This window comes from Cydia fagiglandana, chromosome 20 (assembly GCF_963556715.1).
Source record: "Cydia fagiglandana chromosome 20, ilCydFagi1.1, whole genome shotgun sequence".
NCBI lineage: Eukaryota > Metazoa > Arthropoda > Insecta > Lepidoptera > Tortricidae > Cydia > Cydia fagiglandana.
The window spans coordinates 7,002,123-7,019,210 of record NC_085951.1 but is presented as its reverse complement, the minus strand read 5'-3'; the positions used below and the strand labels follow the sequence as shown (position 1 = coordinate 7,019,210).

Sequence of the window (17,088 nt, the reverse complement as noted above, 5' to 3'; positions counted from 1 at the left end):
CATGGCATAGCCTCCTTTGTCAAGTCAACAATCACAGACGTACAGCTTGTCACCGCTAGCGCTAAGGGCAGTGCATACTACATCGCCATACGGGTAGATAACATCTTTGTCACTAACGTTTATAAACCTCCAACCTCTTCGTGGCCTACGGAAATACTACCCATCCAACCGCATCCAAGTGTGTACCTCGGGGATTTTAACAGCCACCACACAAACTGGCGGTACGCAAAGGTAGACAAAAATGGTGAACTTCTAGCTCAATGGGCGGACACTCACAATGTACACTTAATCTTCGACGCCAAAGATAAAGGTACCTTTCATTCCGCTAGGTGGAAGAAGGATTACAACCCTGACTTACTGTTTGTCTCTAGAGACCACCTCGATCGCCCACTACCATGCAGCCGCTCAGTACTCTCAAACTTCCCCAACAGCCAACATAGGCCTATCTTGGCGGAGATTGGAGCAAAGATACCCCTTAAAAACTCCATGCCCTTACCAAGATGGAATTTTGGCCGGGCGGATTGGAACAGCTTTACAGAACAACTGGACCATCAATTGTCCTCTGCCAAACTAGACCCAGTAACTCCCAACTATGGCCATTTCAGCGAGTTCATCTTTATAGCAGCAAAACACAGCATACCGAGGGGTTATAGAAAGGATTACGTACCAGGCTGGAATTCTATCAGCGAGGATCTCTACAAGGAATTTCAAACAACAGGAAACCCTACTACGGGCGCTGAACTTCTTGCCTCCTTGGACGAGAGTCGAAAAGCAAAATGGGAATCTGCCGTGGAAGAGATGGACTTCAAGCGTTCCAGCAGAAAGGCGTGGAAAACACTAAACACCCTTACTGGAAAGCACACTCCTAATAAAATAGGCTGCTCTAAAGTCGACCCAAAAGTCATAGCGACCAGAATGGTAGAGCTCACGAGAGCAAAACGTGATAAAGTCTTCACAAAAAAAATCAAAAAAGAACTCACGATGCTCAAGCAGAACTCGCCGCGAAACCATGAGCTGTCTAGACCATTTACCAAGGACGAAGTGATCAGTGCCATCAATAAACTTAAAAACAATAAAGCTGCTGGTCCTGACCATATGTTCAACGAGTTCCTGAAGCATATGGGCCCGGTTGCAGTTAGTTGGCTTACAGCCTTGTTTTCAAATATTCTAGCAACTAACATCTTACCAAAGGAGTTTAAAATAGCAAAAGTGATCGCAGTGCTCAAACCGGGCAAATCCGAACACCTTCCCGAAAGCTATAGGCCTATCGCTCTGCTTAGCTGTACGCTTAAACTTCTAGAACGTCTCATCTTGGTACGGATAGAACCCTTTATAGAGGCTGTAATTCCACCCGAGCAGGCTGGCTTCCGAAAGAACAGGAGCTGTGTTGATCAAGTTTTGTCACTCACCAACCACATAGAAGCCGGATTCCAAAAACGTCTCAAGTCTAGCGCGGTGTTCATCGATCTCACGGCTGCCTATGACACAGTTTGGAGAGAAGGTTTAATCCACAAGATGCTAGCAGTAATACCAAGTAAAGAAGTGGTCGACCTCGTATCCAATATGCTAACAGAAAGGGTTTTTGAAGTTTTCTTGGGCAACAGGAAGAGCCGGAAACGTAAGCTCAACAATGGTCTCCCTCAGGGCTCTGTCTTGGCACCAATACTTTTTAACTTGTACATATCCGACCTCCCGCGTACAGTCTCTTCTAGGTTTATATATGCCGATGATATCGCGCTCGTGACTCAGAGTAAAGACTTTGAATCTGGAGGCGAAATTCTGACCTCGGATCTCAAAGCAATGGCCGCATATTTCAGTGCGTGGAGACTTGTGCCGAGTACGAGCAAGACTCAGGTGTCTTGCTTCCATCTTAACAACCAGCTAGCAGACTACCAACCAGCAGTCTACATGAATGGTGAAGCCCTAAAGTACAATCCCTGTCCGAAATATCTGGGAGTCACTCTGGATAGATCCCTAACATATAAGACTCACCTATCAAATGTCTCGCAGAAGATCGCGACGAGGAACAATCTTCTACACAAACTTTGCGGTACCAGTTGGGGAGCTTCTGCTGACTGTTTACGCACCTCAAGCCTTGCGCTTGTCTACTCGGCGGCTGAATATTGCGCTCCGGTTTGGCTTGGAAGCACACATACCCACAAAGTAGACGTTAAGCTAAACGAGACTATGCGCTACATTTCTGGCACCATTCGATCAACGCCTACCGGCAACAACTCAACTGGCTACCGGCATTAAGTCATATTGCTCCACCTCATCTCCGAAGACTACAGGCTCTGAAGAGGGAAACCGAGAAGATCGTTAAAAATCCCGTGCTGCCAGTTCATAACGAGTTCTGCCATCCAACTCCCCAGCGATTAAAATCCCGTAACCCACCGTGTTCTGCTGCCCAGACTCTGAACAACTTCAATATCTCAGACCGGTGGAAAGCGGAATGGCCTCCTGCTACAACAGGGCAGGCCGCCCATTTAATCGACCCGACAAAAAAACCAAAAGGGTTTGACCTCCCTCGCAAACTTTGGTGTCGCCTAAATAGGCTAAGAACCGGGCATGGTCGCTGTAATTCTCTAACACACAAATGGGGTTGGAAAGATTCTCCACTCTGCGAATGCGGGCAGGAAGAGCAGACCACTGACCATATATTCCAACGCTGTCCCCTTCACTCGTACTCTGGACCACCTGAAGATTTGAACTCAGTCACGCCTGAGTTGGTTGTCTGGCTTAGCGACCTCAAGGCCATACTCTGATTGTCCTTCTTTGTGCATGCCATACGACTAAATAAATTTTACTGTCCTCTTTCGTAAAACAAACAGACACCGGAGTACCTACTCTAATCACGTATTCATACTCAATTTCTCCATACATACTCATATTGATTTCCATTATATTTCTAATGTCAACTGCAACAGGCATGTTAGGGTCCTCCAATGTTTGTTTTGAACTGTTTACTTGGAATAGATGATATGATTTACTTTGTATTTTGATGTATATATTCCTGAATAATTACAGTTTCAGGAAAAAAACGCTTGCGTACGAATTAAAGGATCTCGTATGGGTTGATCTAAAATTATCAGTTACCTATGCTCGTGTTCCAACCTCAAGATTAGTAAGTAACTTATATCATTTTTTACTAAGTTACCCGTATGTTTCTTCCACTTCATGCACGTAGACGTAGTTGAGAATGTTTGTGTTCTAAACATGTTTCAATTTAAATAAAAAAACCACAACAAAACATTGTTTATTGATCAGCAGTCATCGTTCATTATTTGGATCCTCTACGTTAAAGATAGGATCTGACAATAAACATTAAACATCTCTCATGTGTAATGACTTATACTTGTTCCCGTATCACAACGGGACAGCGAACCAAGCCCGTTAGTCGAACATGTAGATTTTAGTATACAGAGCGGATTTCTACGCCAGGAAATTCTGGTCTGGCTGATGTGACAGACAGGGAAATGAAGTGCTCCGGACAGCAATGTCGGTGCGTTTTATTTCCTACCTAGGCACATTATTAACACTTTCGGTGCCGGCCGCTCCGTTTCCAGTACAAAATGAACACGTACGTGTTCTTGACAGTGAATGTGTTAAGGCTTACGGTGAATTTAAATCTACTGGTGTGTCCCGTAATTGATTTGCACGGTTGTTTAGTTCGGTTTCCTACTTGTACATACAGGGCAATATATTGAATAGTGTTAGTTTAATTTTACATCTAGAGTCAACATTTTGTTTCAAGGTAGCTACATAATGGGATAACTTTTAGCAGTGCTATACAGCACTGCTAAAAAAACGCGATTAAAGGAACTGATTTAAATTGATTACGTAAGTGTGAACTAAAAAAGTTTGTATTAAAGGATTCAAATGCAAATTGAGACTATTCTTAAAGTTAATACAATGTAGGTAAAGTAGTGATTTCCCTCCTTAAAAAAGTAAAGATCGAAATTTCCAAAATATCTAATGATCCTATGATATTACTCGCCAAAAAACGAATTGTAGCCACATTTTCTTTAACGGTTACACAAGTAAAATGCCTAGTCCATAAGTGATCAATGATCATGTTAAGTCCACATCAATATTGTTTATGGACTGTTTACGTATCATTGTTATGTTGATGTTATGCGGCATTCAAACGTAATCGTTTATCGTAGAGTTACAGTTTCAAGTTGTCAAGCATGTTTGTAGGTGGTATTTCAGGTAAGTCAGGTTATTCCGTAGAACAATCAACGACAATGACGCGGATTCGATTTGAAAAGCCTTCAAACTTTTTTGAAATTTTATTGTCATTTCTGCCGTCGCGCATGAGAGTAGCCCTGTGCCCAGCAGTGGGACATATATAGGCTGAATTATTATTATATATATTGTAATTTATATAAATAATGCTTGCGAAATGTTATCGACCACTGTGTGATTTGTTTACATTTTTTATGGAAAGATGGGTGGCGTGTTGAAGATTTGAAAAATACTAAAATTCACTTATTTTTTTATTTAAGTTGTCTTGCAGAATTTGAATTAGTTAAAGGGAAATCTTTGTTGTAATAATAAATATAATAATACATATGTTTACATCTGTCAGAAACTAATTTAAACTTCAATAAATCACCAACGGTGTGCAATAAGTAACATTCGCCGTCAAATTAGCATACTTAAATGATATTTATGTGAAAATAAATATTGTTATTTTATGCAAATTGCTTGCCTTGTTTATTAACGCAAACCAGACAGCCACTTACCGTCAACGTCAAAAATATGTTTACACTTTTAGACCTTACTCCTTTGTAATAGGGTGACAAAATGTAATCATATCTTTGACGTCGACTGTACAACGGACTTGCATCTAACCTCAATGTCTAATTTGATATCGTAAATCTTGTATGTATATAGGTACCTAATGTTTTGTGTCGCCATAGAAAGATATTATGTATTTCTTTTTCGTTTCCGAATGTTTCCTAGACCAAGTATTTTAGTATTTTTTTGTATCAAGCGGAAACGTCTGCGAAGGATGCTATTAAGCTTAAAATTAATTTAATAGTGTAATATTTTATTGTCTCGGGTAAAGCTTGAACTCACGACACTGGATCGCTAGCCTATTGCTCTGCCATCTGAGCTACCAAGACCTCACCCAAGAACAGAAAATATGTACGAGTATTATTACGGTAAAGAATCCAAATTCTATTCTATTCTAATCTAATGATTATACACTTCCGCACCTCAGACCTTATGATAATAAAGACACAATGCAGACAAATGCGTGATAAAGTTGACTAAGTCCGCGACGCAAGCCCCAAAGATGCAGCTCACAAAAGATTACGCAACCGTAATGAGTATCGTACGCGCAGGCTGGCGTTGCTCATGCTACAGTGTCGCCTGCTTAACGCGAATTTAGGAAAAAAAAATCTTTTAAATGGGTATTTTATTTAAAAGTTTATTATAAGTATGCAATGACAATATTTTACGTGAAATCGTTGGAACTCGAACGAACTTCACAGAATTAATATAGCCAATTTTTGGCTCTATCAAAAAAAAAAGCTACGGCTCGATATAATATTGGCTCGACACGTCATCTGACTTACAAATTGAGCAAACTGTTAGTGCCTCCAAAAAGAGCTTGTTATCTGCAGTGTTAACATGACGATTGAACTAGATTTCCTATTTGCTTGCATAGTTCAAGCTAGAAAAAATAAGCCAAATTAGCTCCAACTTGTACGGTAGATAAGTTTACTGTCACGCCACTGGTATGGTACAGCAATCGTTGTCGTCGGTGTGGAGGCGCTAAACAGCAGACAGGCACAGAGAAAAATCATGATATTCATGGACCCTGTCGTGATGTCTGGACTGTCGCAGAAAGCAAACCGCGACAGAAACCTCAGGTGGCATGAGCTTTCTCTGCCAAAAATGTGGGAGGTCGTGCCGCTCACGCATCGGCCTCCACAGTCATCAAACCCGTTGTCTAAACAGCAATGCATAAATCGTCTTCAATAGAGAAAAAGGCCTGTGATGATTCCACTGCCACCGATTTATTAATTTTATTATTGAATTGAGATGAAAATTCGTCGTCGCGAGGCGGCACATGGGTGCGTTCGCGGTGAAAGTAAAACTCGAGCGTTTACCCGCGCGCCGGAAATTTATTTAGCGACCTTATTTAGGATTATCCGTCATTACGAGCAAATTTAACGCGTGCTCCAATATGCCGGAACTCCATCAATTGTGAAACAGCGTTTTTAATGTACTTTTTTTATTGATTTTCGATCACATCAGACGTCCGTCCCAAGAAAAATGTATATATTATCCTGTGAATATTCCCGGGCAGTGCAGTTGCCATTAAACCTGGCTAACGGTCCTGATTAATTGAATACATTAAAAGTGACAAGATTCTATACATATTACGAGTATTCAACATGGCCATCGCCATGTTGCAGATTTTTAGTTGTTTTTATTTTATTTATTTTACTGGCAAGGAGTACTCTTTGAAAACAGTTATTGAAACTCATTTAATGTCACCAATTGAGACAAGAATAAAAGATATCGCAATTATACGCAATAGAACAGATTTTGAGCAGGCGAATTACAAAAGAACAAATGTTGCTAGTGTGTATGCGTTATTATTTAAGTATATTATAGAACGTACACTAATGAGACTATCCAATCTATGCATATGATGGATGGAACAAGTTGCAGTCTGGATATAAGGCGTGTTTGTACAAGTGGTGCAAGGGAAAACAGGAAAGCATCATTAGTTTAGTACTACAAGATAATTTGTCTTCAAGATAACCGTCTCTAATAAGGTGTGGTCGTTTAAGGAGATATACGAGTATATACATAGGTACTTCGGAAGGGCTATACAAGTAATCTATATTGTACTTCCCACTCGTATATACAGCCTATACAGGCTTTAGATCTCTGGAATAGGAGGGTTTGGGTGTAGTGTATTATAGGGAGTCTATAAATTGTAAATACAGATGTCAATCACAATGAAAAAATCAACGATGATCAACTAAAAAAAAAGGAAAAATATATTTACATTTAAGTAGGTATTATAGGGAGCGTCATTCTTGACCTCGGAGTAATTAACAATGGAGCCGCCATTAACAGGCATTCCCCTCTGTCGAAAATAGGCGGCCAATGGTCAACCATATGTATGGACTGACGTTTATCTGACATGACGTACCTATACATTTGATGTGCCCCTCCCCCGCAAAAAACGGCAGACTATTTTGTACCGAAAATTTTAGACATGGCGTCTCCGTTGTTAATTACTCCGAGTTCTTGACCGTCACAATTGGTAACTACGAAACCCTACACTGAGCATGGCCCGAATTGCTCTTGGCCGATTATTAATATCTATTACAATTTTTAGAATCGATATATGTTACTGTAATGCTTAAATATGCCAAGTTTCATGTTATATCAGCATGCCGTTTGACAATGAGAGCGTAACTTCTATTGTATGGAGGCGGCTTATTGTCGGCGGGTTCAGTGGGCCTACCGCGAACCACGTTCGACGTGTTGCCTCCCTGTCACACTAACGTACGAATTTACAAGTGCGACAGAGAGGCAACACGTCGAACGTGGATCGCGGTAGGCCATCAGACTCTTGAGTACGTAGTAACATATGAAACGTGCGCAGTGACCGTTGACCCACCTACATACCCACTTACCTTTCAATGTCGGAAATGTATGAACGTCATTTGTACGACGAGCTTACCGCGATGTTTCCTCTTGCATTCTTGCGGCTGGTTAAACTAAGAACCTCCAGTTTTAGACTAATTGCGCAAAATTATTACCTTTTACTTTTAGGTGGCAAACGTCACTTTAAGGTTTTGCATGATAGAAAACAAATAATATATAATTACACGAACGCCCGAACGGGTCTACCGCGATATAATTAAGTACATTGATTTTACCTTAAATTTCGACCGAATTTAAGGTAATAATAATGAAATTATATCGCGGTTGACCCGTTCGTGTAATTAAATATGTGTACAAAACGCGAGATTTTAAAGTGATATAGGTAACAAATAAACTTTTACGTCACCCTAGGCCCGTAAGTGGGATTTTCTTCCCGATATGCGAGAAAAAAATCTCACTTCCTGGTCAAGGCAAGACGTAAAACTTTAGACAAACCACGGGCGGTAATTCGTAAAGCTCCAGATCGCATTTTTATCACAACATCACAAACACCTGCGATCAGGCGGCCTAGCACGGTAGCACCTTTTTATCGCTTGTCACCATGCCTGTCACGTTCTAACAAGTATGTAAGTGCGAAAGGGACGCGCATAGTGATAGTCGATAAAAATGGAACCGTGCTGCGCCCGCTGGAGCATTTACGAATTCACCTCCCTAGGTATGTAATGTGCTATTTTATTCAATCGGCCGCACTGAAACCACGGAAGTCACGCAACAATAACTACTTGTAGATTTTTCGTGAAGCTTCTTGCAATCAAATTTAATAATTTTGACGAAGGTTGCCAACTCTTTCAAAATCATATTCCATATTTTAGTTACACGAATTGTTGATGATGAAACATATCCAGGAAGCCCGATAACCGTGTGACTTTGATGTTATTTTATTTATTGAAATGCGAAACATGGGATTTGAAAAAAATTTGAATCATTCAGAGTATTGTAATATTTACCTACTTAGTTGCAACAATTGATTTTTGCGTCCCTACAGTACCTATATCGCCATAGTTTTGTTCAAGTTCAAACACTACGAAAAATTTTTGCTAAATCATGTAAGTATGTATGTATTTGTCTGTTTTCGATGTATTTAGTGATAAGTTTCTTTCATTGCATTTGCAACACCTACTGACATATGTAAATTTATTAATTTCCGCTACCCAAAGGTTGTCTGGAAGAGATCGCTTTTTAGCGATAAGACCGCCTGTTGTTTACCTCTGCCTGTATTTCTGTTTTCTTTTGTATTGTCTTCTTTTATTGAGGTCTGCAATAAAGAGTATTTGTATTGTATTGTATTGTATGTACATTGCATTTTTGTTTTAAGTTGTATCATATTCTAACTTTACTGAGTCGCACTAAGTGTACTCATTATATTATTGTTGCATAATGTGACCCCATAAACGAAGAAGTTGATAAAGCACAGCCTAAGCAGATGTATTGTGCGGTGTTACCTAATGCCGCTGCTGCATATAGACGTAAGGGTACTGTAGCCGTAATGTACATACACCTTTCTAGACAAGTACTGCCGTAAGCGGTTTTATGTTCATTACACCACAAACTGTTTGTTGTGAGGAATATTAAGAGGATCTTATCAGGTTTGGTTTGTTGCAAGATAGACATAGTTGTCCTTACATCACAAGTAGTGATTTTTAGTTTAACGAATATAAGTATTTAAAAAATATATGTGTCGCTTAACTTCGAATTCGAGTAAAGCCATTCGACTCTTTCAGTAATCTAACCTTACCTTTAGATAATACCAAATCACATAATCTGACAGATGACTTACCCGAGTTTGAAGTTAAGCGACTCATATATAAACTGAATTAGATGTCATATATATATTTTAAAGCAAACTGACCAAGCCCTCTAATGGCCAAGGCCGGATTCGAAGCGTCGTCTTCAGCTTCCGATACTTAGTGAAATTACCCGAGCTTTTGGGGATGCACATAATGGCAAGGACAACGCTAGCGATAATAGCGATAATAGGCAATAATGCTAGCTTTAGAATTGAAGCTTTCGGATGACCAAGCGCAAGCTACGGTGTTCGCATACTATCAGGCGGATCCGCTTGTACTATACCGTAGCTGTATAAAAAAACGTAAAAGTATAACCACTGCCTAAAAATACCAAGGTTCGACAAAATTTTTCTATATTTACATTGATTATTACATATCCCTCATCGTCGGTGTCGAAGCGACAGTAGCGATACCCTTTGACCTGCCATAAAAACCTTCATCAATCAATTTTTTTTATAATTTACATGCCGATTTGCCGATTGACATCTACTCATAATTCAATCATGTAACGATTTTAACGTGATTGTAAATTTTAAAACTTTACTATAATGTGGAGAAATTCTGTCAGTAGAAAATGGCGAGAAATTTAAATTAGGTAGGTATCAAATTTGCCGACTTTTACTTTTTAACATTTTTCTATATATGGGATTTTGGTATTAAGAAAAGTTAAGGTTGATATTTGCTGAGAGGGACGAATGGATTTATGTATTTATTGATGTAGGTACCCAAGTTTGAAGTTAAGCGACACATTTTATGAAGCATTGCAAACATTCAAATTGGCGTGTGCTGACATCATCCAATGACGTTGACGAGCTTGTACGGAAACATGCTTTTTATGGGGTACTTACTTGTCTCTGCTCATATTAATTTTCTATAATCAGCTAATAATCCCGCTGGAAACTCTATGATTACTTTATGATTATGGAATATGGAAGTCATTTCGCGATTTTCACTACAACTTACCTGATTACGCGCCGTCTCTGCTACTTTGTTTACTTTTCGTTACATCTCAAACTTCCACTATCTTCGTTTATGAACTGTATTTCTTAAAGAGTAAGACTACTATTACAATGATTAGTTATAACGAGATACGACATTGGAAAGTTTAGCTCGAGCAATTGCAACATTGTAGATTATCTAATAAAATGTTAAAAAAGAAACACTAAACTAGTCAAGTCCGAAGCGTGGTAACCTGTCAAGAAGAGCAAGTCATCGTTATGAGGGTGTAATGAATAAACATGATTATTTATTTATTCATAATTCATAATTATATTATGAAAGTAGGCTCGTATACCTACTGGCTTACAACACTACTGGCTTACAATAACAGGTGGTATCTTAACACTTATTTTGTAAAAATAGCTAATTCAAGGTTTAAATTATGTATTGTGTTAAATCAGAGAATATCTGATTTAGAAAGGATTATAAAAGAAACAAATCAAATACAACTAAATATTCGATTATATCCCATTGCAGGCGGTTGTTGCTAATTCTGTATTTTGAATAGGTATGTTAATAAAAATAAGAATTACAATCATTTCAAAGTTAAAGCAACTAAGCGCCATCTTTTTCCAACTGTAATCATGACTTGGCATATTAGTTTACTAGCAGCGCTCTTTAGTATTGGCTTCTTGCAACACGGTTCAGTGTTTTCTCAATAGATGGCGTTGCTATGTATTTTAGGAACTTTCACCAAAGCCGACTACTGACTAACAGGCCGCCGGACGTTATCGGCCTGTCAGTTAGAACAAAAATTTGACAGTTCCGAACAACTGACCGGCCGATATCGTCCGGCGGACTGTTAGTCAGTGGTCGGCTTAAGTTTGTGACGTGAGGTGAGGTGACACTTTCGGATCGACTACAATGACTACAAGTAGTAAGTTCTTCGGGATGTTTTCATGGCACAACTTTTTTATACACCTCAAAACAAGATAAGATACCTTATGATATTGTATTTCTAATTTTCTATCTTAAAATACGTACAACTTGTACTAGTAGTACTTAGAGATCTAGGTACGTGTCGAGTAAGTAAACGAATGTGAATCAATGTCAATGTCAAGCTCGTTTGTGTTTGTTATTCTCGGTATTCGGATTGAACTTGACAATGGCGGTGTCACAGACATGACATCTGGAGGATTATGGTGTGACGTATTAATAAAAATCTTCCGGGTATCACTAAATATTTATTTACAAACTTATAAAATGTCTTAACCCTAACTAAATTTTAATCTTATGATTTCATTTTGGCTTCTTTCACATTTAAGTATCAGTTTGTCGATGTTTTCTAATAGACTAGAAATATTGTCACCCAACCTACTAATATTTTTCATGTACTTTTGGTATTTATTAAAATTATTATGGCCTAAATTAGCGTAGCTATAGGATATTTAATCGTCATCTATCTATTCTACATAGAGGGCTGTTACTTCTACTCCTTATTCCTAACTGTTCTAATCTAGTACACTTTAGGGACCTGCGTCCCCGTTTATGCGATAAAGCCTTCCAGCTCGCCTTTATAAGATCCGCACCTTTTTCTGCTATCATAATAGTAGGTGCATTGATATTACCATTTGTGATAGTCGGCATTATGCTAGCGTCGATGACTCTTAATCCTTTAACCCCATATACTCTTAGTTCAGGATCTACGACAGCCATTGGGTCGCTTGATGGACCCATTTTCGCTGTCCCTGAGAGATGGTATATAGTCATTGTATACTGCCGAATCAGGCAGTCCCAGTACTCGTCGGTGTACAGAGGGAGGTGCTTGCAGTTCGGAAGAGGTTTGTCGTGAAACCTGGCTCCGAAGCGCTTCATGGCTTTGGTCTCAGCGACCGCCACGGCGGCTTTTACTCCTTCCCGTAGTACTCCAACGTCGTCAGGATGCGTTAAGTAATTGTGGTACATTAATGGATAATCCAGGGGATTCTTAGATTTTAATTTAATATAACCTCTGCTCTTTGGACGAAGCATCATCGGAAATATACCAAAAACGTCCTTATTATTGATTTCGCCAAATACTTCATTGTAAAATTCATCCGTGAGGCCGTGTGCTTTTTTAACTTGAGTTCCTCCATCGGAAGGAGTAGAAGCTGACGTCATCATGAATTCTATATCAGGCCAATCGTCAGTCCCATTAGCATATTTTGTATTTATAAAAGCAACTACTTCCAAACCAACACTTGACGTGAGCGGCCCATCCTCCGTCACTGCATATCGTAAAGCGGCATTTATATTTACAAGCCTATTCATTACTAAGCTTATAGGGTAATCTACTCTAAAAACAAGACCGCCAATTGCGATGTGGTCCTGCAAATTTTCCCCGACTCCAGGAGAATCTTTGATAACTTCTACTCCAACTTCTTGTAGGTTTTTCGCGGGACCGACGCCAGAAAGCATGAGAAGTTGAGGGGATCCAATAGCTCCAGCTGATAGTATGACTTCCCGTTTGGCATATACAACTTGTTTTTGGCCATCCCTTATGAATTCAACACCGAATGCTCTCTTGCTGTCTTTGTCGATTAGCACTTTCGTGGCGTGAGAGAAGAGAGCAATGTGTAAATTCTGTCGGAGTCTGACCGGTCTAAGGAAGGCTTTCGCGGTAGAGCACCGAGTTCCCCGTCTCATGGTGAACTGGTACCAAGCGTAGCCGACCTGCTGCGCACCATTCACATCCACGATGTCGTATCCCATCTCTTCGCCGGCTTGCAGAAAAGCAGCTCCGAGAGGAGTATTATAAGGAGCATCTTGAACAGTGAGGTAACCACCTGAAACGCGCAAAAAATCCAGATTATATTTTATATTGAGGTAAAGGCCATTAATATCAATACTATAATAAGGCCATAAATATAAATATCGAACGTACAGGTCTTTGATTATATATAATTATGAAGTTATATGCAACAACATCGCGTTTTAATGTTTAACCTCATGCCTTAAACTCCTTAAGTTCATGCAATAGCGTATTCTCATTGGTCAACAATTAACATTACTTGCATGCGTCGCCCTAGCATTTAATATGGCTGGCGCTTGACGCAAGATGATTTGAAAGTTGTAGTCGCAAGACGACGTTGAAAGTGCACTTGCAGACGGGAATTATCAGGACGGGGGCCACGAGGTCCTGACATCGTCGTCACCTGTTACGTGACTCAAATAAATCAATATGATTTGCGAAAACAGGGCATACCAGTTGACAACAGATTTTATTCCCACTTATGATAATTCATGATATCTGTAGGAAATGTAGGAATTGCTCCAAGCGGTTTGAGTCGGGCTCGGATTGCACTTTTCGTTTAACAGATTATATTATAAAACTTCAATACACATCTACTCGTAGTCTGCGGAAAGAAAAGAGTCGTAGAATTTATAGGGCCCAATACATTCCAGCATTCCACGACTCTTCTTTTTCCGCACAGACTTAATGACAGCAGGCAGTAGTTTTATTGGTGTGAATGTATAAAATAATGATTAACAAAAATCTTCGTATTTTTAACACGTTATTTACCTGTGCCATGATGCTTAGTGTCTCTCGCTAAGTAAGGATTCCTTTGGTCTTCAGACTTCTTAAAATAAGGAAGTACGTCCTCGTATCCCCAGCCCGGGTTGCCGAAGGACTCCCACTGATCGAAGTCCCGTCGGTTCCCTCTTATGTACAGCATGGTATTGAGGACGGAGGACCCTCCGAGCACCTTCCCCTTCGTCCAGCAGCAGCGCTTGTCGATCATGGCTTGACACGCTGTATCCTGGGGTTGTGTTCTGAAAAGCATGAAATGTTACAATTAATGACGGTGTGATAGTTCATTTATCTACTGGAAAGTACAAATTAGTTCGGGTTAGGAAATACAATCATCTTCTTTTAGGTACCGTGAAATCAGGTAGAATAGCTGAGGGAAGGGGATACTAGAAAAAAATTGATCATATTTAGTCTCATCATGAAGGGTTTCTACGAATATAATACTGTTTTGTGGGATGATCAGCAGAAAATTTTTTTGCACTTGAGATTTTTTTTTGTCTACATATTTAACTGCGTAAGTGCGAGAGTGCTACATTACACGATAGACAAAAAAGTTTAATCATCATATCCGTAATTGCTATAGATCGGTATTAAATTAAATTAAAGAACTCGTTAATTAAACTCACCTATACTTCCAATCCAATTTACTCTTATGCAAATACAACGAAAGTAACGGCACATCGCTTATATCAGTCTCATGACCTCCAGCCTCCAGCAACAGAACATTCCAGCCCTCGATCTCAGACAGCCTGTTGGCCATCACCGCTCCAGCAGAGCCGCCACCGACGATGACGAAGTCATACTGCTCTCTGAGGTACTTCTGGTTGAAGGGCCGGCTCTCGGGGTCTAGTAGCTCGTAGTTGAAGTACGCCATGGCGGCAAGCATGGCGGGGATGAAGGTCAGCTTGCTGATGCCGCCGATGGTGAGGGCGGACGTCACGGCCGTTGAGGCCACAGCCTTATTGTTATAGATGAATATTAAATTAAAGAACTCGTTTATTCAACTCACCTATACTTCCAATCCAATTTAATCTTATGCAAATACAGCGACAGTAACGGCACATCGCTTATATCAGTCTCATGACCTCCAGCCTCCAGCAGCAGAACATTCTAGCCCTCGATCTCAGACAGCCTGTTGGCCATCACGGCGCCAGCGGAGCCGCCACCGACGATGACGAAGTCATACTTCTGTCTGAGGTACTTCTGGTTGAAGGGCCGGCTCTCGGGGTCTAGTAGCTCGTAGTTGAAGTACGCCATGGCGGCAAGCATGGCGGGGATGAAGGTCAGCTTGCTGATGCCGCCGATGGTGAGGGCGGACGTCACGGCCGTTGAGGCCACAGCCTTATTGTTATAGATGAATATTAAATTAAAGAACTCGTTTATTCAACTCACCTATACTTCCAATCCAATTTACTCTTATGCAAATACAGCGACAGTAACGGCACATCGCTTATATCAGTCTCATGACCTCCAGCCTCCAGCAACAGAACATTCCAGCCCTAGATCTCAGACAGCCTGTTGGCCATCACGGCCCCAGCGGAGCCGCCACCGACGATGACGAAGTCATACTGCTCTCTGAGGTACTTCTGGTTGAAGGGCCGGCTCTCGGGGTCTAGTAGCTCGTAGTTGAAGTACGCCATGGCGGCAAGCATGGCGGGGATGAAGGTCAGCTTGCTGATGCCGCCGATGGTGAGGGCGGACGTCACGGCCGTTGAGGCCACAGCCTTATTGTTATAGATGAATATTAAATTAAAGAACTCGTTTATTCAACTCACCTATACTTCCAATCCAATTTACTCTTATGCAAATACAGCGACAGTAACGGCACATCGCTTATATCAGTCTCATGACCTCCAGCCTCCAGCAGCAGAACATTCCAGCCCTCGATCTCAGACAGCCTGTTGGCCATCACGGCGCCAGCGGAGCCGCTACCGACGATGACGAAGTCATACTTCTGTCTGAGGTACTTCTGGTTGAAGGGCCGGCTCTCGGGGTCTAGTAGCTCGTAGTTGAAGTACGCCATGGCGGCAAGCATGGCGGGGATGAAGGTCAGCTTGCTGATGCCGCCGATGGTGAGGGCGGACGTCACGGCCGTTGAGGCCACAGCCTTATTGTTATAGATGAATATTAAATTAAAGAACTCGTTTATTCAACTCACCTATACTTCCAATCCAATTAACTCTTATGCAAATACAGCGACAGTAACGGCACATCGCTTATATCAGTCTCATGACCTCCAGCCTCCAGCAACAGAACATTCCAGCCCTCGATCTCAGACAGCCTGTTGGCCATCACGGCCCCAGCGGAGCCGCCACCGACGATGACGAAGTCATACTGCTCTCTGAGGTACTTCTGGTTGAAGGGCCGGCTCTCGGGGTCGAGGAGCTCATAGTTGAAGTAGGCCATGGCGGCGAGCATGGCGGGGATGAAGGTCAGCTTGCTGATGCCTCCGATGGTCAGGGCGGACGTCGCGGCCGTTGAGGCCACAGCCTTATTGTTATAGATGAATATTAAACTAAAGAGCTCGTTTATTAAACTCACCTATACTTCCAATCCAATTTACTCTTATGCAAATACAACGACAGTAACGGCACATCGCTTATATCAGTCTCATGACCTCCAGCCTCCAGCAGCAGAACATTCCAGCCCTCGATCTCAGACAGCCTGTTCGCCATTACAGCCCCAGCGGAGCCGCCACCGACGATGACGAAGTCATACTGCTCTCTGAGGTACTTCTGGTTGAAGGGGCGGCTCTCGGGGTCTAGGAGCTCGTAGTTAAAATAGGCCATGGCAGCGAGCATGGCGGGGATGAAGGTCAGCTTGCTGATGCCGCCGATGGTTAGGGCGGACGTCGCGGCCGTTGAGGCCACCGTTAGGATGCCCATGGTGTTTCACTTCATAGTACTGGAAGGAAATAAGCAACTGTGTGTAACGGGTGTTTTGATAAAACAAGAGCTTAGACATTTTTACGACAGAAACTTAGTTTAATATTCGTAGTAATTTAATTACGTATTTTACGTGCGTAGTATGTATTTTAGTCTGGTAATAAATCAATACTTTGGTTACCTATTTTGCAACATCAAAAGC

General features: G+C 41.2%; 3 protein-coding genes across 3 annotated transcripts in view; 2 read left to right on the top strand and 1 right to left on the bottom strand.

Moving 5' to 3' along the window:
* LOC134674577 (flotillin-2) overlaps positions 1 to 17,088 on the top strand; it is a 352,073-nt gene that overhangs the window by 211,580 nt on the left and 123,405 nt on the right. The gene's annotated exons all lie outside the window — the stretch shown is intronic.
* Positions 1 to 17,088, top strand: part of LOC134674549 (uncharacterized) — a 420,725-nt gene that overhangs the window by 362,395 nt on the left and 41,242 nt on the right. The gene's annotated exons all lie outside the window — the stretch shown is intronic.
* On the bottom strand, positions 11,695 to 16,899 carry LOC134674803 (glucose dehydrogenase [FAD, quinone]). The gene is made up of 3 exons (XM_063532943.1): positions 16,543 to 16,899; positions 13,993 to 14,243; positions 11,695 to 13,255 (listed from the first exon to the last, which is right to left on the bottom strand). Exons 1-3 carry the CDS (start codon positions 16,884 to 16,886, stop codon positions 11,886 to 11,888), a joined length of 1,965 nt encoding a protein of 654 aa, XP_063389013.1. The 5' UTR covers positions 16,887 to 16,899; the 3' UTR covers positions 11,695 to 11,885.

Coding starts and splice junctions, on each gene's coding strand:
- LOC134674803 (XM_063532943.1), bottom strand. CDS start 16,886: ATGGGCATCCTAACGGTGGCCTCAACGGCCGCGACGTCCGCCCTAACC. Junction 14,244..16,542: donor AAATTGGATTGGAAGTATAG/GTGAGTTTAATA, acceptor CATGCTTTTCAG/AACACAACCCCAGGATACAG. Junction 13,256..13,992: donor CACTAAGCATCATGGCACAG/GTAAATAACGTG, acceptor TGCGCGTTTCAG/GTGGTTACCTCACTGTTCAA.